Here is a 20573-nt window from a genome sequence, read left to right as displayed (position 1 = left end):
AAAAACATAACTGTAGCATTTGATTTCCCGAAGTTAGTTGTCCACCACCAGGTGTACTGGGTTTACCAAGTATAAGGGTTTTGTTGTGTAAAGCAGAGAACATCCCATGCTCAACAAACAAAAAGTCATTGTTTATCCACAAGTTGTTAGGCTCTTTACAACCCCTAGGCAGTTTTATCTTTACTATATAATATATAAATTACTAATACAATACATTTTGTTGTGGATATTTTGGCTGGATATCCTATCATCATGCAGGCTTGGGTGGCAATATACGGTACCTCCTAAGAGTATCGGTGCATTTCCCCATACAGTCCTTTTCCGATATCAGTGACACTATATACTGTATAAAATGTAATAGTGGTTAGTGTGGACAAAAGGGGCATGCAGCTGTTACCACAGGCTAAAGGAGAAAGGTAGTTTGGTCAGACAACAAAGATCTTTGCGCGCAACCTTCCGTCAATAACTATTTCTATCTGTGGTACTTCCACGTACTGACCAAGTCTGCCTTTTCTGTTTGTAAGTTTGTTAATCTAAATGGGAAAGATGGTGGGTATTTTATCCTGAATACAATGTACCAGCTGTCAGGAACAACAGGTGTAATTCGTTTGGTAAGCGTTTGAGTTTTAAAATTGGAATGGATTATTATATCACGACTTGAAAAATGACTAATCTTCAAATCTTCAAACATTGGCCTTTTGAATTCTAAAAATCAGAAAATGTTCACTCTCCGTGCCACTCTATGATATCAGGTGATTTACAGTGACTGCATATTCTTCAGAGACTAAACGACAGGTGAAATCGAAAATGACACAGGTAACTAACAGTATACCAATGAAATTCTTAGTACAGGTGTAAAAACATTAAGCCTCATAAAAATACGAAAATAAAATGAATAAATCTGTTTTTATTTGAATACGGTCTCAAACTAGATACTCATCACATTTGTAACACCAATCCACAAACATTAAAATGTAACCTACTAACGAATTTGTATTACTCTTATAACTGCAATTATTTTTTACATTTTAACTAAGCTTTAGAACTGGTGAACGTGAGCATGTCCTCGATTTAGTAAATAATTTAGCTTCACGGAATAAAGGCAAACAGAACGAATGGCAAGGAGAAAACCCAATACGGTAAGCATATCAGATTGTAACTTTTTTTGGCTATTTATAACATTACTCCAGCCTTAGTAACTCGGGTGTCCCACTTTTTAAAGCCCATAAGCAGCAATCTTTAGCTACGCAAAGCACGCTGCCCCAGCTGCGCCGTTTGCGGTAGTGTGTAAACACCAGCAGCTCTCTCGCTCCTCCTCTCCACCTCTCCTCCCCCAGTTCCCTCCACTCCCTCTCCCAAAGAGCCTGAATGATAAACTCCGGGACAGAAAATGGCGGCGGCGGGGAGCCGGACCTCGTCGTCGGGAATAGCAGAGTTAAATAACGGCAGTGGCGTCGGCAGTCCTTCTCAGGGCACCTCCAGCACGGCTGGTCTTCCGAGCAGCCTCGGGCCGGCGAAGAGCGGCTGCGGCGGGGAAAACCCTCAGTGGAGACGCAGGGAGCTGCGGAAAGTGAGGAGTGTAGATCTGGACAAGCCCGAGTCGCTGCTGCTGTCTCCCGAGACCGGGACTGCTCCGATATCGGCGCAGCTGCACTTCTTGTCGATTTCTACTCCCGGTGGGATCCAGGCGACCCTCCTGCAACCCAGCCAGCCGGCTCCGCAGAGCAACTCGCTGCACAGCCGCCCCGTGTCGGACAGCTCGGGTCACGCTGGCGGCTTGTGCGCTGCCGCCGCTCTGGAATTGCTGAGCATCTCCACTCGTGGGAGCTGCGGCAACCACAATGCAGACTGTGGTGCCACGGGGGCTTCACTGGACATGATCTCTTCACCACATAGGTAGGAGATTAAGCCTTACTCCCCTCCTCCTCCCCCCGGAGTCTCGAATTTAACGGGCTTTGCTTTTCGTGTTGTGGGTGTTGTGATCTGCTTTACGGGTGAGGTGGATGTTTGCCACGGCAGAAGTGCAAGAAGCGCTTCAACTTTTCCCGGCGGATGTGATTTCCGAAACTTTTGTGAGTGTCACTACAGTGTTGTCTTTAAAGAAGAGTTGATTGTGTGAAAAGCGCCGGGAAGTGAATTGCGATCCGTTTAAATTCTTAGTGGGGGAACGTTAGGAAATTTACGGATTTTTTTGTGTTTTATATCTTGGAAATCGCAATCTCAAAGGCGCAGGCGGCGAAAGAGTTGGTCTCTTTTAGATTGGGAAATGCGCTTTCGGGATGCAATTAATTGTGGAAGAGACCCCGGGATTGAAACACCATTGCCTGGTTTTAAAAATAACCCCGTTTTCCTCCTGGTTTCTAATGTCAAGAGCTCAAACTGAAATCTTCTGCCTAACGAAGCCACACGGATACCTAGATACCTCTCCCGCAGCTGAAGGTGGGAATTCAACATTTTACACCGAAGATCAACGAAACAGCGATTGTTTACTTTTAAGGTTAACGGTCCCACCAAACGTTTTTTTTTATTATTTCTCAGGTTTGGCACGTCAACCTTTTCCTCGTTAGCCCAAAATACGTGCGTAATGGCTGTTTCCTATCATTTCTTGAGTCCACGTCCGCATCCTGCTACCTCAGTGACAGAGGTCATGATCGCCTCTACTTTTGAAAATGTGTAACGTGTGGTTTCCAGCCTATCAGCTGGAGCTGTTGAAAGACATTGTTCCGGCTGTTTCTATAGCCAAGCCGGATTTTGTAGTACGTTTCAAGGTATACATGGGGTGTAAAGTCTTTTTTTATTAACATTCCGAGGAAAGTAACGTCTTCTGTTACTGAATCGATTAAATCAAGACGTGGAAATGCAAGATGAGCTATCGGTGATTTATGATGGCTTGCATGGGATTGATAGTAATGTGGTATATTCATACAGTTTAAAAGAGGTCCCGTCAGTGCTTTATTTGTAACTCTCCTCCTCCGGTCTTGCGCCTCAAGCCTGCAAGGTTTCGAGCACGTGAGCGGAGACGCCAGTTTCTGCTGGTGTGCAGCTGTGGGGAAACTCGCAGGAGCGCAGGGCTGTGATTGCCTTTGAGAGAAGGGGGGGAAAGCAGCCAGTTTCTTTTGAAATATGTACCTTTTTATGTCGTGTAGAACAACAGTGGAGTTAAACAGTGGTACAGGGGGCAGCAATTAATTTCGGACTGCAGAGGTGTGCTAGATATCTTTTAATTCTAATCGCTTATAAACGCAGTAGACGTGCATAGAGCGAAACATCTTTTTGTTTTGGTGGAGTTAAACTTTTCTTGCTGTGAAAGTTAAAAATTAATGGGGAAGTCCTTTACTCAGACGAATGAATCAATGTTATGGCGTGAGGTGAAGCAGCGAAGCGGTTAGAATGAAGGACTGCGTTTTTGTTGTCAGTGCGGTGAAGGCTTTTTGTAAATCGGGGTGTAGAATTGGATAATATACGGTGAATACAATGCGTCAAGATAAAATGGTGAAAGAGCGGTATTCCAATGTGTTATATCACCTTTGCCTCTGAAAATGTACAACTGAAAACGCACGGGTCCAGTTTCTGCATATAGTTCTAGTTTAGTGTATTGAATAGGGACAGATGGAAAGTGAGATAAAAAGCTACTTTACATATCTCGGTGCAGAACACACCAACCAGATACAAGATGTAGACATAAAAACCATATCAACACATCCCATGGTAAATAGAAATAACAGATGTAATTGCGCAACAATAATGGCATGTTAATAAATTATTAATATAATTTTAACTATTGCTGAATAGCAGAACAGTGAGTAAGCACTTAAAACTATCTGGCATAATGGTTCCCCTTCTGATTATAAGACTTTCTTTAGCCTCACAGGAAGATCATTAAGCTGGTAGAATTAAGTACAGAGCAGCATCCAGAAATGTTAGTTTTGCACAGATATGTTTTTTGTTGGGAGTCTTTCACCATAATTACCTAAACATTTTGCCGTTTTAAAGAGTGGATGGTTTAAGTACATGCTTTCTTTAAAATTCAGATAAGGTGGGTCGGAAACCATCTTTGTCAAAGTTTAGACCAGTCCTCCTGGAGCCATTTCCTGCAGTGGGAATGTACTGTATTGTGAACCAATACTATTGTTTTGAGCCAGGTTTCTTTGGGAATGTGGTTTCATCTGTGTTTATAAGAGTCCTTTTTGAAGTTAAAAGTTCTCAAGAGTGTTTAGTGATAGAGATTTGACATGGGAACTTAATTTAAATGTGCCTTCAAGGCACAAACTCTTTCTTCCTATTTTTAAGACAGTTTAAAAAGCAACCAGTATAGTAAATAACGCAGTTCCATGTTTTGTACATGTTCCACTTTGCCCATTTACATACAAACGTGTATGCTTTTACTCTAATTTTTATATAACTATGGCTAAAATATAACAGGTGATATTTTTCCCATTAACATTTCAAAAGTAAAAGGTTTCACTAGACATGCATGATACATTTTTCACTAACAACCATGCTTTGTGACATTTGGTTGAAACTCTTGGGTTAAATGATCAAAAATTGTGTGTTTAATGAGTATTTTCATTACTGAAGCAGAAAGCATTTCTAATGCTTGTGCATGAGAACTGGAATGCGATGTGTACCTTACTTATTAACAGTTTAATGTGCACATTTGCTTTTAAAGGTGCCTTAGTTGCATGGCCTGTAAAACTATTTTGTTGTGAAGTTGAAGCCTAAAAAACCTTTTTGTAAAGTCTCTAAAGACTTGTTTACATGTGCAGTACAGTTTTATGTTCATGCGGTCTATGGGATCTGTAGGTAACTTCACTCAAAAGATATTTCCTTCTAAAAAATATGCTCCTTCGGGGGTTGCATTTTGGACTGTAAGTCCATTTGCAGTGTCTGAAATGAACACTAAAGTTGTTCTGTTGCTGCACATGTATGTCTATCTTCACACGTGTCATGTTGGTATATTAATAAGACAGAAATTATGTGAAGGTTTTACAGAATTTGGATGAAAATATCTTCAGAAATCCACATTTTTTGGTCACCCACCCTAAGTTAGTCTCTTATGCCATTCTGAGCTCCATTTACTCTGGCAGTAAGCAATAGATGACTCAGTGCTCTTTGTGGGGGTATTTCTCTGTTCGTTGGTGATGAGATATAGGTTCAGAATTAAAAATAAAGCGCCGTATTCAGCTGTGTTTCTTCTGTGGGTGTTTGTTGCTTTCCATGCTTTGTGACCTATAGGGTATCATGTGATAGTCTACCCCTGCCCCCACTCTTCAGCCTGAAGTAAAGTCTGGTAGTAAACCCCTTGTCCAAATCTGCATGGTTAAAGTCATACGGTTGTCTGTTTTGCCTTACTGGGGCAAATGTTAAGGCAGCCACAGCCCTGTGGTGCCATTTCGCAGTTTTGTGTACACTTCCCCTTAGCACGCAGGCCTTTCAGGGCAGGTAGGCTAGAATTCTCGTGAACTGTTTTGTCGGCCTCTTGAGAAATTCCTTGTTCTATAACAGCAGCGTGGGAAGGCTTATATAGCCAGCAGGGGTGCCCCTGAAACGCAGAACCTCATACCCTTTGCACAGGAAACCATCCCGGTTTATTTTGAAGATATACTGCTGCCAGGTGTCTGATCATTAACTGGAAAGATTCATTTATGAGCAGTGTTTTTAATCAGGGTTCAGTTTTCTGCTCTAGCTTTGATAGGGTTAAGTGAATCTCGTGTTAGGAAAAGGGTAATTGAGTATGAGTACAGTGAAGTAGCTTTTTATTTGGGAAGGTTCCCTTCCCAGTCTTCAGGGGCAGTTATAGAGCTAGGTCATGGTTTCCTCTGAGCTCTGTGACTATCTAGAGAGTTTGAGATGGCAAATTGTTTTTCAGGATGTCTGAAGGGGAACTTCAGAAATTTATTTTGTACATAACGTAAGCAGTAAATTAGGACCAGTTGTAAACAAACATTTCATTATAGTGGTTTGAATCCCATTGTAATGAACTAGAAAGTAGTTAATGTTTTTTTTTAGTTTTGATACTGTTGTAAGCCGTGTGGTGTGACATTTGGTTTGGCAAACCCTTGTTTTTTTTAGTTTAAAAAACCGTTATGTAGACCCTTGCTCAACAAGCCTTATATTTAAACGGGTTCCAGTGTTTGATGATGACTTTGGGAAAAGATGACTGTGGGCCTGAGTAAAATTAAAATGTGAATTAATTGTTCATTGATTTTTATATCAATTGTATTCAGAACTTTGGTAGATTTCCTAGACCTATAATTTCCTTAATGTTTTCTCATTGGATTGGGAAGTAAATTCATGATTATGATTAGAATTCTTGTTTAAATCTGAATGCTACACTTACAGGAACTTTGGGTGTAAAAGTGTGACTAGGAAGCATTTTTCACTTTTCATCTTAATTCCTTGATTTTTTTTTAATCTAAAAAAGGGAAATGTCTAACAAATTTTGGGGGACACATCTTAAAACCTGGCCTTTTTTAGAAAAGAATCTGAAGGTAGGCCTAATTTTGAATGCATGGGTTTGAACAATTAAATGTAAAAAATGCCACCGTTCAGAAATTTTACTTGTGCAAATGCAACCAATTTCAGATAATTTATCTGTTGCATGTCATAAAGCGATAATTTGTAATGTACTGTAGTAGCTAAAACTAAAAGCCTCTTTTTTATGAACTGCAGCCATTGCTTCAGGAATTGGGAGTTCTTTTCTGAGACAGGGAAGTGGTTATTACTGGCTTTGCCTTGGGCAATAGACTGTTCTTTAAAAATCTCTTCAGATCAGGGATTCTGGTGTATCCACTTTAGAAATGGGTTTTAAATAATCTGGTTGTGTAGTGCAGCTTTATGTTTTTCCTTAGCAATATTGTTACATTTAATATATTTTAATTTTTAAACAAAGTGGTTTTAAAGTTGCATTAAATCTAATAAAGACTTTTACAACTGAATTTGAATGTATAGGTTTATTTCAATATTTAAAGTTTCTTTGAAAAGTGGAAAAGAACTGTTGGGGAATTCCTTCTGAAACTGAACGTTCTTCAACTGGGGCTGTAAGAGAAAGATTCATTGCACTGTATTATCATCTTATCATACTACATAAAGTCTTCTATATCTGTGAAAGATGAACCAAATAGAATGAGAATAGAATGGAAAATCACAAGTATCAGAATAAGGAGACATTGTCTTATATTTTTAGTGTCTTATCGGCCTTGAGTTCAATTTGTTGTTTTTTTCCCACAAATTACGCTGCGCAAGGTTAGGCCTCCATCAGAATGTTTTGTATGTGCCACGCAGGAACTGTGCTCTCTTTTCCTGAAATTCTGAAGTCCGTTACACAAAGTCTTATTGTAAGTCACAGAATTTATTTTTGCTGCTTTTAAACTGTGAAGGTCATGCTTAAAAGACCCAAGTAGTAAACAAGCTGTTGCCATTTGTTTACTAAGTCCTCATTTTGCAATACTTTTCCATAAAGTCCGATGCAGGGCTGGGCTTTAAAATTAATAACCCCATTTCCTGTGCAGCAGGGGGCTGCAGAAATCCAGTTGTGAGCTGTGTCCTTTTTTCTAATCGGAGGCTCCACGAAGTCTGACGAAAGTCATCCCTTAACGGATTGTTGTGCTTTACGCTTGAATCGTCTGCGGTGTCCCTGCTCTTCTGCCCATTTCTTGGTGCAGTTTTCCATCAGATGAATCGTGCTGCTGTTGCTGTCTTAACTGTGGGAGGACCTAGTGGCTCATGATAAGAGGATGGAGAGAAAATGCGATGGAGAAATAGATTTGTGTTGCAGACGCTCCTAAGTTTGGGATGTCTGCACTTACAGGAGCTAATTTGTTTAATTAAAAAGTTCTCTTATGTGGGCAAAGTAAAAAAAAAAACCAACATGAAACGCCTTTAATGAGACAGGACAACGGAAATGGGGAAATCCAGATGGTCAAATTGGTTTGATGAGGATGGCAACTAAGTACACATTTATTATTGCTTGATTAAAGCTGCCAAAACTTCCGCCCTTGCATGTTTATTTGAACGAACCATGAAACTGATAAATCAGGTTATGTCAACATGCTGTGTTGAGAATTGACTTATGAGAAAGTTAGGAAGCACTGCATTTTTCTTTTTTTTTTGTCTTAAAATGCACAGAGAATTAGTTCCTCCTCAAAGATAGGTGGTTTGACAAATTAATGTAAAGGAAAACAATCATTATTTGGTGTAACAGTTAACAGTTGTTTCTATTGCAAGGCCCATGACGTGCTTTATACCAGCGACAGTCTTGTTTGCCAGGGTGCTGGTTTCTGGTTGCAGAGGGTACACTTGGTTAACCTTGAGCATGAGGGCAAACTTGGTTAAGTCAGGGCAGCATTCTGGAGCATTGGTAAGTGTTCTGGACTCATCTCTGAAAGGTTTTGTGTTCAAATCCCAGGTGAGACACTGCACCTGAGGGCCTGTCAACATGGTATTTCACAGGAATTGTACCAGTTAAATACCCAGCTGAATAAATAAGTGCAAATGTAACTTGGTTTGGGTGAAAATGTCAGGTAAATAATATAACCTGTAGCTCACCTGGTGCTTCAGGGCTCGGTTGTGTGTTGTAAACTGCCTGGGTGGCAGTAAAGTGTCGAGAAAAGTTTTCCTCTGGAAGAGGGAAAGCTGGAAACACCCATCTGAACCTGGGATGTCTCAGATAGGCGTTTCCTGCTTTCGGGATTACAGTTAATTTGTGTTATTTCCATCGGATGTGGCAGGAGTTCTGACATTCTGGTTTGTGCAGTGCAGTAGCTCGTTGGTTGTTTGTGATGATCCCATTCTTCCGTTTGAAAAGTCTTTGTGACCATGAGGCTGTCTTTGTTCTAAGACATCAATCCTCCTCTTCTTTGTACCCAGTTGATTATAATGTTAAAACACAAATTCTAAGTAATTATGGCCTTTAGTGCATTTTAGTTTTTCCAGTTGGTAACCAGACATTTTAACTTTAGGCAACCCTAAAGTTCGGACTTATTTCTTAACTTAATGCAGCACATAATTTATTGGGTATTTATGTAGGTGTTGCTACATTCACTTTTTCAATCGTGTTGTCCTAAATCCTAAATATCCACAGCCTCTAGGTACTGCCACCCTACCACCCTCGAGCATTATTTCACCGTTTTGTGCAGAAAAACACGTAGTCATGGATTGTCAACATCTATTCCATCACATTTGGATTTTATATTTCTTTCTCTTGGGAATATTTCACTGAGCTTCTCCTTCAAAATTGTTTTCTGTGATGGGTTTTTTTACAGCTTAAAAGCTGTCAAAAGAAAGGCCCAATCAGAATCTTGAAATCATGCGTTTGTTTCTTTGCTGTCAGTCTTTATTCCTGCAATTTTGTGGGAGCAGCCAAAGGATCGGTATTAAAAATCGGAAGCCATTTCCCTTTTAAAATGTGAAGAGAGGAGGTGGAGGAAATTCAGGCAGAAAAAAAAACTGTGCTTGTCAAGAAACAAGCCACCACTAGATCTGGAGAAGCAAAAACAAACGCTTCTGAGGATTCACCGATATCCCAGGGGTGTGGAGCTTTTTTTTCCTCTGGGAACTGGTGAGAGGATTTCAATGGTAGATCTGCTAGGTTTGGGTCTGTGACTCACTGTGCTGTGATCTTGCTGATTGTGCATTTCTACAGGTATGTGATGGGTGAAGTGATTTTTTTCAAATAAAAACCGTGCAGCTTTTATACACCTTATAGCTGCGTAAGAAACCAAGTCAGTTTTTTTTAATGAAATAACTCCTCTAATTTTACTATAATTGTAACATGTTACAAGTTCTAACTGGTTTGAGGCATGTATGGTGGTGTCCATGTCTTTGTGAGATATATTGTATTTTAGTTATTTTAAGCCTTTAAGAGTTCTGCATGCTTTGGTCTCAATGTGTGGTATCATAAATCTATAGATTATGTCTATGAAGTTGTATTTCAGTCCACATAAACCTTTTGTAATTATCTTATGCCAGTTGGATGGTTATGTACTGTTGTTAATTGTATTTGCAATATCTGGATTGCACACATCTTTATGATTTATATTCTCTTATTTATCTTATTTAATATCTTTGTGTTTGTGAACCTCCTGTTTGGTCAAAGATTGGGATTGCTTGGTACTGCTCTATATATATCTGGTTGTATTGGATTGAAACTCTATTTAAAAATTTGAACTTCAGGGTGTAGAAGACAGCAGTATTCATGGGGTATTTGTGGTTTCAATTTGCTTTCACACTGCTTAATGGTTTATGACTACCTTTAAGCCTTGTTTAACAACAGCAACATCTACAGTGTGTTTCAATTACTTAAACATTTTGAAGTCAGTCCCATTCAAAGCTTGGAAATGATGGGGCTCCTGTTTATATCTACTCAGAAAGTAGGTCTGCCTACTTAGAGGAATCCAAATAAATAAGTCCAACCGTCTCATTTTTTCTGGAATGGGGCCTTTCATGAAAATAACCACCTCAAAGGTACTGAACATGAAAATAAAGACGTGTATATATAAGGAGATACTAAAAAAGACACACTGTCTTGTCTGTAGCTAAGCTATAGCTAACAAAACAAACCTGCCCTTCTTAGAACTGAATGGGGAATTTCCTTCCCATGTTAATCACATGAGTGAGGCAGCACTCCTGAAATGAAAGACATTAAGTGTTATTATTCCTAAGTGAGTGGCATTAACAAGGACATCTAAAGGTGGTGTTAGCAGACTGGAATATCAATATATTTACATGCCTGTATTTGTGAATAATCATTATGTCATTATTTAACTTGTTATATTTTCAGACTCATGATATTGGAAACCTTGTCATCTGAATAGGTTATATCTAGAAAATGTAAATCTCTTTACTAGCCTGTACATATTAGCCCAGATTTTCTTGTCCAATGAAACAAATGCATCTAAAAACAAATCCTCATCATCTCTACTATAGTGAATGGATGGCTGATAATTTGTAGTTTGTCTTTTATATGAAGATAACTTCAGTTTGGAGCTTTTAGTAAAGAATGTGTGGTTTAGTTATTTGGCTTAAATATTAAAAGTACCTTGGCCCTGCATTATAAGACCAGGGTTTAGATGAAATGTGTGCACACAGAGTTTGAGTTATATATTAATGACACCTAATACCGTTAGATGCTGGAAAAGCTGAGCACCTTGATTTCAGTTGTTGTTGAGCTGTGCTGTTAACTCTTTAGGTCTTTTAAAGAATGTAGACATCGATCTGCCTTGTGTTGATGGGTTGTTTTTTCCTTTTTTTATATCTCCTGAGTGGGTTTAATGGAGAGAGAAGTTTTGATGCGTGGTATGCTTATCTCCTTTATTCCCCTCCTTTCTGTGATCTCATTTTTTCTAAACACTGAGCAGGATACACCCAGCCCTCCTTATTTGCGGGAGATGGAACGTTCCTGAACTGCAAGTGGATAACGAAAAATCGAATAACTGGGAAAGAGGTCTCCTATACCATATATATAGCATGACTGTACCTAATACACCATGCAAATCAGCATAAATGACAACAAAATAACATGACTGAAAATAAGTACTGCACAGTTTCCATTCCTATAAATGAACATCAAGCACATAGTTTCACAGGTAACAAGTGCAGTAGTCTTCGTCGAAGGTGTGATGAAAGTTAAGGGAGAGGTGTGGTGTTTCATGTGGAGGAACACGTGTGTGCAAACTCTGAATTGAGCCTTCAAGACGGCCTGAGACGTTTCAGGCCTCTGAGAGTGTTCAAGAAAACTTTGAGAGTGCCTGTCGCACCAGGCTTGGCTTGACGCCGCGAGGACACAAACCATGGAGGAAGAAACTGCGGAATAGAAGGAATGGGTTTGGGATCTGTTTATAGTTACAGGCCTAATTTCGAGTCTCAGAAGAAAAGGTCTTATTGTAAGGGGAAAGATTGATTTGTAGTTGTTAGCACGAAACTGTTGAAACCTTGCAGAGAGAGAGTGTTCTTTCAAGCGCAATTAACGTATTTGACAAGACATTTCAGCTGTTGAAATACAGGAGTGGCCTTTGTTGATAAATATTGTCCATCAATTTGTTTTTTGACTGTGGGGTCTTTGTTTTGAGGCAACAGCATTACTATAAATTGCTATAGTTAACAAGATTAACAGTACTAGTAAAAAGCTAGAAGGTCAGAAACACATGTTAAATCATTTATATAATTCTTATATTGCCTCCTGGCAATTTTAATTAATTCAGTAACGTTAATTAATTTGAAAGAAATTATGTTGCTGTAAATTCCACAGGAAAATTAAGTCACAGCTTTCAAACTTTGTATCCGTCACACCAGAATATGTCTTATTTGGAGTTTGTTGTTGATGATTATGCATGCAGTAGCATCTTGAAAAAAGTAGTGAATGTGTGTTAAGTTTCAATCCTGTAAATGACTGTCAGTCTTGGTATAACTGTACCGTTGGCGATGAAGTCATCATGTCTCTCAATAGAAACAGATTAGTAGACGGATCAAGAACGTACTGAAATACTGCCAGTTATGTTATTTATTTCTCTTCAGATCAGTGATTTGTGAATTTGTTGTGTGTGGCAAATAATATTACTTATTTAATTACTTAAAAAACAATGGAGAAATATCCAGAATTGCAAATTTTGAATTTTGGTGAGTGACATAAATCAAACTGGTTAGCTGCTTGTTTGAGTGTTAGGAGGTCTGGAGAATTAACCACCGCACTGCAATGCTGAGAGAAATGTGTGTTGGGTGAGTGTGAAATGTGACACTTAAGCTTTCAGTATCGGGACTTGAAATGGATCTTTGGGTGTAGGCAAGGTGGTGTGAGGTGCTTCTCTGTAATCAGCTGAACTGTGATTAATCGCACTACGGGAAATGGGAGGGAAAGAATTTAACAAAGTGTCTTACTTTTATGTTATCTAACTCTTCAGTAATGCACCAGAACATTCTTCATAATAACTAATAAGACTTATCTGGTACCAGGTATGTTATGGTCAACTTGTGTTACATGTCAGTTAAGCTGGGTTGTTTCTTGTTTGCCTATTTCTTGCAGTCAAAGAACAAGTATAAACTTGCCTTAAAACAATGTAGAACAATGTAACTGAAGCAATTCAATCCCTATGAGAGCACTGTTAACTTTCAAAAGATTTATGACGTTTGTTTTTACTTTTCATTATTTTAGTTCAGTCTATAAAAATGTAAGGAAAAAAAACTGGACCTGTTTTAAACAACGAGTAAGCAAAAGTTATTTTTAGATTTTTGCGCAAAAGTTATTTTTGCTTTGGGAAAGATCAGCAAGATAGGTGCCCTAAATACAATTCTGACCTTATGTCTCCATTAGGTTCATAATAAAGTTGTTTTCAGTTAATACACCAGAGGGGTATAGCAGCTTTTCTTCTGTAAAAATAATCTGCACTGTCCTATATTCAGTTGTTTGAGGTCATCTCAAGGAACATCATTCTTTACTTATCAGACTCTACATACTCTGCATGAATCCCTGCATTGCTGTTACTAATTTTTAAGTGCAATTTTCTCCAAAAGGTGTTTTTATGCTTGGATTTCATTTTGCTACTGTTTTCATAAATCCCCTTCCCCATTAATACCAATTTTTGTTTCTAGGGGGGATAAAAAGTGCAAATAAGCATATAAAATTGGCTAAGATTTTTAAATGGAAATGTGGTATAAGCTGAATCCTTTCAATCTTTATTAGATCAGTAGACTTAAGAGCTCTTAAATTTAACATCCCAGTGTGTGATTGTCCAGCTTTGTGCTGCAACAACACTAAAGATCCTTGGCAGCAACTGTGACTTCAGTAATGAAATTCTATACAATCCCTCAGGTGAAACCTGCCCAAACAGTGTAGGCACTGTCCTCTGTTTCTCCTTTTCTTTTGTTTGTCTCCTCTGTTTTTTGCTTCTTTGTAGCAGCTGTTCTGAAATCATACAGTTGTTGAAGGACCAACTCCTGAATTTTGAAAAGGTGATTGGTTTTGTCAGGTTGTGATTGTTTAGTTTCTGAATCTGAATTAGGGTTTCACTGTCCTCAGCACTGAATCCATTATTGCAGTTAATTCCGAAGGAATGGTTCCTTCCTCCGCCAGCAGCCATATCACTCTGCAACTCACAACTGGCAACTCACTGAAGCTAAGCAGGTGTGAGTCTGGTCAATACCTGGATGGGAGACCTGGGAAAAACTAAGGTTGCTGCTGGAAGAGGTGTTAGTGGGGCCAGCAGGGGGCGCTCACCGTGCGGCCCATGTGGGTCCTAATGCCCCAGTATAGTGACGGGGACACTATTCTGTAAACAGGCGCTGTCCTTCGGATGAGACGTAAAACCGAGGTCCTGACTCTCTGTGGTCATTAAAAAATCCCAGGGCGTTTCTCGAAAAGAGTAGGGGTGTAACCCCGGCCTGGCCAAATTTCCCATTGGCCCATACCAATCATGGCCTCCTAATAATCCCCACTATGAATTGGCTTCATTACTCTGATCTCCTCCCCACTGATAGCTGGTGTGTGGTGAGTGTTCTGGCGCACTATGGCTGCTGTCGCATCATCCAGGTGGTGCTGCACATTGGTGGTGACGGAGGGGAGTCCCCATTACCTGTAAAGCGCTTTGAGTGGAGTGTCCAGAAAAGCGCTATATAAGTGTGAACAATTATTATTATTAGACAATTGTTTGACATGTATAAATATTAGAAAAGGGCAAAGGAAAAAGGTTGGGGTTGTTTTGACCTTTTGAGGTAATAGGCATTAAACAGGTTTTCGTTTTCCTTTGTAGTTTGTATTAGGTAAGTCTGCCCTTACCTCCTTTATGTTTCATGCCTGAATTGTTTCTATGCAGTATTAGAAATGAAATAATGTGCTTCAGCATTGCATAGAATAGTTAGATTGAGACCAAAGGCATATCAGCCAAGAAAATAGCTTATTGTACAACCAACCGTTTGAGAAAAAAATTAAAGGTTAAAAAATTAGCTGTTAATACTGTATCTGATATAATATAATAAGTAAGGCTTTTCCTTAATGCTTTTAAATTTAATGGCATCCAACTTTGTTCATATTCCTTGTTTAATTGGTGGAAGTGCTAATTAATCTAGCTGAAAAATCTAGCTTTAAAAATGTGATGCATAACATTAAGCTTTCCTCCAGATTATTTTGATTATTTTGTGTATTTAATTATTCCTGTGGTGAAAGAAGTCATTATCTCGTTATTTCAAAGGGTTGTCTCTTTTAACCAACAGTACATTTCTAATGCTGAATTGAAGTTTTCTTTAAAGTGGTACAGCAGTCTTTAAGTCAATTATTTTTCTTTAGTTTTGCAGCTTTTTGAAACTTGCTCTCTTTTACCATTCTCCATGCAAAGATTTACCTCAAACAAAATTGAAGCTTTGTTTTTTTTGGCTCAGAGTTGTCTTTCCTAAGGACTCATAGTTTTTAGTTTTTGCAGATTTCATCATGTCAGGACCCAGTGGTAATGCAAGAGGCAGATTTCTTTTTCTCAAGCAGACTATAGCAGTGACTGCTGAGATTGAAAAAGATAATACAGTTATTTAAAATATTTAGGATGCTGCCAGAATGTCTTGCAGTTCATGAGCCAAGTGGACTGGGGCAGCCTGAGATGCATTCGATTCTAACAGTCCTGTACCAAACTTCCACAGACACTCCTTAAAGCTCACTGGGAGGAAAGTCAAGGAGAAACTGGCCTTTTCACAGTGGAATTTTCCAGTATAGGCACTGAAATAAGCTCATAGGTTGAAGCACTGGGAAAAGGTGTTTCACAGTATAAGGAAGTGATTGTACCACAGTGCTGAGTCTAGGACGGCACCTTCAGTAGCTTGCAGTGGTCACCGTGCTGCAGAGGATGTCTGTACACGAGGTTGAGGAGGGGATAGGCTTGCAGTTTTGCATTAACCAAAAGAACTGAAGAGCAGGTGCTGGTGTTAATCACGCTGGGAGTGATAAGGATTGAGTGGGTACAGTGGATAATATGCAACTCAGTGCTATGGTGAACAGAAGTGTGTTGTTGTCTCTGCTACATGCTGTGGGGGATGAGATTGCGTTTGTATGGGTTTTTCCAGCCAAGATTGTATTGTAGAACTAGTCCTGTTATCATAATTTAAATATAATTTCTTGTCTTTTTGTGGATAAATATCATAGCTTTTAATTAATTTCACACCATCTTTCTCCTTAGCGTGTTGCTAAGCTTGTGCTTCCTGCACTCTTGCCCTGACAAATCTTTAAATGTCTGATGGTGGAGTCTTGTGTCTAAATCAACCTGCTACTTACTACTGTAAGTAGTACTGCTGGTGCTGGTATTCTAATCAAGCCTGATACCATATTTTCATGTTTTTACTTTTGTTTTAACTCCTGTACTGTTTCAGATCCACTCTTTAGTGATCTGTAAACATTACTTATCTTACTGTAATACACAGGTCTTAATTCTAACCACCAGTTGGTGCTCCTTTATTTCAGAACATTGTTTTCCTAGCTTATGTGCCTTTGATAAAAGTTTTGAAGCCGGTGTGCAGAGCAGCTAAGCACAGTGCAAAAAACGAGGTCTATTTTGTTCAAGAGACAGAGCTAATTAAAAATAGGTATAAGACCAAAGCATTCACTTAAAGGTTTGCATTTGTGTAATTTATTTGTAAACGGGTGTATGTTTACACTGAGCTAAGATGACCCAGGGAAGTTTCAGAAGTGTTGGAGACCACAGTTGACTGAGTTACTTTTAGAAAGTAATCCACTACAGTTACTCTAATATGTAATGGATTACTTTTTAGAAATAGCAAGCAGTATTGGGGACAAGTCATCTTTTATTGTTCTGTGTAGTGTGTATAGCTGAATGCATTACTTGTAACTGTAATGGATTACTTTTAAAAAAGTACTTTCCTCAGTGCTGTTCATAGTATTATTCATTTCTGGCTATACATTGAATACATAGTAAACTGAGATGTCACAAAATGAATGATATGTTGATGGGACAGAAATGATTCAAGGATATACACGTGAATACGGAATATGATTAAGGAGTACAGCTGATTTAAATTAAATATAGCCATATTTGCACATAGAATGTGTAGAAAGATCACATTGAAAGAATTAGAAGTGTTAATTATTGGGGATTTCCTAAATTATTTTTACATTCCTGATCTCTTAAATGTATCAACATCTTTGTTGTCCTGCTGCATTTGGAGGTAACTGGGAGCATATCGCAATTAAATTTTCCCACTTCAGCATTGTGGCTGTAATTCTGCTACATTAAATTAATACCAAGTGATGGATTTAAGTTACCTTTGAACAGGTACAATGTCTATCACACCACTGTGCAATTTTGCCGTGTAGTGCACCAAATTAAACTTAAAACATCTGTGACTGTATTATTTGCAGTTGTTTCATTGGCTATTATGTTGAGATACAATCAATCAGCATATGCAGTTTCTACACAGGATAGGTATACATTCTGAATCCATATTTCACAGTATGGCAGACCACTAAAATTCATGGCAGTTTGAACTATTATTTAATTTAGGCTTTAAAACGAATGACTAATTTTTAATCACTGTTTTATTTTAAAACATTGACAAATACAGTCATTATGAGACTTTTTTTCAAAATTATTTGTCTTATTGCCTTATCCCCCTACATTCTGGTAAGGAATGTCTTAGTGTCGCAAAATCTGAGAATTCAAAAAAATGAAAACTGCATGCCATTATTTATAATAAATTTCTAGTAACATTGCATTCACATTCTTCGTTTCACAAGTACACAATGATTTAAAGCCTCGGTCGTTATTATAAGGAGATTGTAGTCTAGTTCTGATTAAAACTGAATTTACAGGCATCTTTACCTTTCTATGTTGCTCTTGTGGAGTAGCAACTGTACAGTGCAGACCAGTATATTTTAATGGAAAGCAGTAAATCAATTTTGAAAAGTAAATACAGACAAGTACAGCGAAACATTCTCAATTGTGTTGTAAAAGAAAGATTAAAATAGCAGAAGCACTTATTTGATAAAAAAGTGCCCTTTAATAACTGCTCTACATTTTTTAGGCATTATATCAATATGCATTTCTCAGTATCCCTAATTTAGTGAATTCCACCTCTTCATTAGGTATTCAGTCAATTAAGCTGATTGAGAACAGTCTCCTTTCCAGGACCTAATTTTACAGCAGGGCATTTACTCCGATCAGTAACAAGTGAAGTGCTGTGATTAAGTGTACGAGCAGCCTCCAGCTGAGGTTTTAACCGAAGACCCCTCTGGTCCAAAGTTCAGCGCCTTCACCGCTATACCAAGCTGCTATCCCAAAATAAGCTATGAAGAAGCAGGTGTTCAAACAACATGGCTAGTTAGCTGGGTGTTAGAACAGTGTTTCTTCATTTTTTAGATGTACAGCCCAACTTTAAAAGAATCCAGTTGTCTTTAACCTTCAGAGACCCATTGTGTGCAACAGCTGTTGGGCTGATATGAAACCATGGACTTCAGAGTGGGTAGCTGCTGCTTAAGTATTTTGGCACTATAAAAACAACGTTACAAAGTATGTATAGACGTGCCCTGAAGAGTCCATCCAGGACATGAGATACTGCTTAACCGTGAGCGGCACTGTTTATGGACCTTTCACCTAGACATTTAAGTGAGTGTTTTAAGTGTGCTGATATTTCTGGGATGTTTTTTTTTTAGAAAAATCACAAAGCTCTCAGTGTTCATTTCTCTTTTCACTAGAAAGGTAAAATACAAATTAAAGTATAATTGGGATTGTAAGTGGATAATATATAATGAGCAGTTGCTAAGAGCAAGTGGAGCTGGAGGCATTTCAAAATCTTTGGTTGCTAGGCAGTTGGAGAAAGAAATGTGCTCCAGTTGAGTTCTTCACACAGAGGTCAAAAGTCGCCGCCTTTGTCACTCAGCACTCTCCATTTAGTAGGGGAAAAGCTGAAGGCTGTTATGACATTTAGTTTATGATTTAAGGGGTGGAATTTGCACTGCATTAAGAGCTTTCATTGTTTCCAGAAAACACCCAATATTTAATAATTTGTACACTTTTGTGTGTGATGATTATATGAATGCATATAGGCCTAGGCCTAGAATAAACAGACTTGGAGATACGAGTACTTTTCACCAGCTTTTGGAAACTGTGTTTTTTTTTTTAAAACTCTTAAAGTAATAGAGAACAAAATTTCTGTGTTACTGTGCACTAAAGGGGTATTTTTCAAACGTATCTAACCATCATTTCAAAAGTTTCTCTAAATAGTAATGAGTAGCATCAAAATGGGGAAAAAAGATCCTTGTTTTGTGGCAAAAATTTCCTTAGTATTTAATATTTTTATTCAGAACAGTAAATATATATTCGTTTTTTCGAAGACCTTTTTAGGTTTTTTGAGAGGTAGGCTAAAAATAACCCATGGGAGGAGTCCCAGTGTCTGAGGTTAGAGGAAGGGGCAGCGTGTTTTGTCTCGTTAGCTAGGCTGGGCCTCCTTCAGTCAGCAAAGCCCTGTGCTATGCCATTGCTCATCACTGGCCATCCCCAACAAAGGCCCGGATATTTCTCTACCCCCTAAATGTGGGCGGCAGGCGTGAGAGCCATTTTTTTCAGCCTCTGTTTAGTTAGCAGAAGAACAGGGCAAGCTCCAGATTACATGTGAAAAGTCAACAAGGGAGACCATCAGATTATCAGTTTAAACAATGTTTCTTGTGGAGTCTTTTGTCAAACAAGCATAGAAAAAATAGTATGAAAAATACTCTGAGCAAACAGTTCACACATTCTGATTACCTTTCCCCCCTTTTGTGTTCCTGTAAGGAAAAAAAAACTTTTAACTTTTAGGCTGAATTGAGGTACTATAAGTTAATATTTGGTCTAATTGCATCAACCGAATTATTTGCCCTAATGGGATTGTATTGTACTGAGAACATTTTTGACTCATCCAATATCATTAACAGCTTCTGCAAAGCTGAAAATGAAGGAGGTGTTAGGGGGAAAATGTCTGCTTCCTGAATGTAAGGTGAAGCAACCCTAAGCTTGTTAAATTATATATCAGTACCTGTTAATAGGCCAGGGTTCACCTTTTATATAATTAAACAGTAGGCTTGATATTTTGGTTAGCTGGATTTATGTAAATTGCAGTACTCAATGTGTGCAAAGCAGACTTTCTGAATAAACTTAAGAAGAAAAGGATATGACCCGCAGTCCCTCTGTCACATTGGAGAGGTCTGACCAGGATACCTGATTCATACCGATCGTGTTGCTGTTTGTCCAGTCAGACAACATTACTGCGGTTTCCCTGGGCAGTTAGTAACAGAAAAAATAAGTGGCTTCTGTCATTTGACAGATGGATTTTCCATTATTTCTCAGCAAGGGCTGTGCTGTTCTTCTATTGTGTAAAGTTGGATGGGTGACCAGACAGCTCCAGAGACAATGCCTACTACTGCTGCAGGGTTGGGGTGAGATTGTAAGGGGTACCTTATTCTCGTTTATGTTTCTGCATTTGGGAGTCCAAAAGGGTAAATGCTGTCACGTGCAGTAGGTCGCTGCATCAGCATGCAAAGGCTACAAAGGATACTGAAAGGAAAAGAAAAGAGACACAATGTTTCAGCTGTGGAGGCTTCTTCGGGTCAAAAC

At 38.7% G+C, this 20573-nt stretch overlaps 1 protein-coding gene across 2 annotated transcripts in view; it reads left to right on the top strand.

The window, feature by feature from the left end:
* The first annotated feature begins 1255 nt into the window (after positions 1 to 1255).
* Positions 1256 to 20573, top strand: part of map3k1 (mitogen-activated protein kinase kinase kinase 1, E3 ubiquitin protein ligase) — a 58378-nt gene continuing 39060 nt past the window's right edge. The window contains exon 1 of one of the 2 annotated variants that reach the window (XM_088629191.1): positions 1256 to 1896. In XM_088629191.1, coding sequence (XP_088485317.1) covers positions 1391 to 1896 — 506 coding nt within the window. In that variant the 5' untranslated portion in view covers positions 1256 to 1390. Of the gene's footprint in view, positions 1897 to 1949; positions 2073 to 20573 lie in introns of those variants that run through there. The other variant, XM_088629195.1, reaches the window with a different exon arrangement.

Source organism: Lepisosteus platostomus, chromosome 4 (genome assembly GCF_059453375.1).
Source record: "Lepisosteus platostomus isolate fLepPlt1 chromosome 4, fLepPlt1.hap1, whole genome shotgun sequence".
Lineage (NCBI taxonomy): Eukaryota > Metazoa > Chordata > Actinopteri > Semionotiformes > Lepisosteidae > Lepisosteus > Lepisosteus platostomus.
The sequence above is the reverse complement of the archived record's forward strand: the minus strand, read 5'-3'. Positions and strand labels throughout refer to the sequence as shown.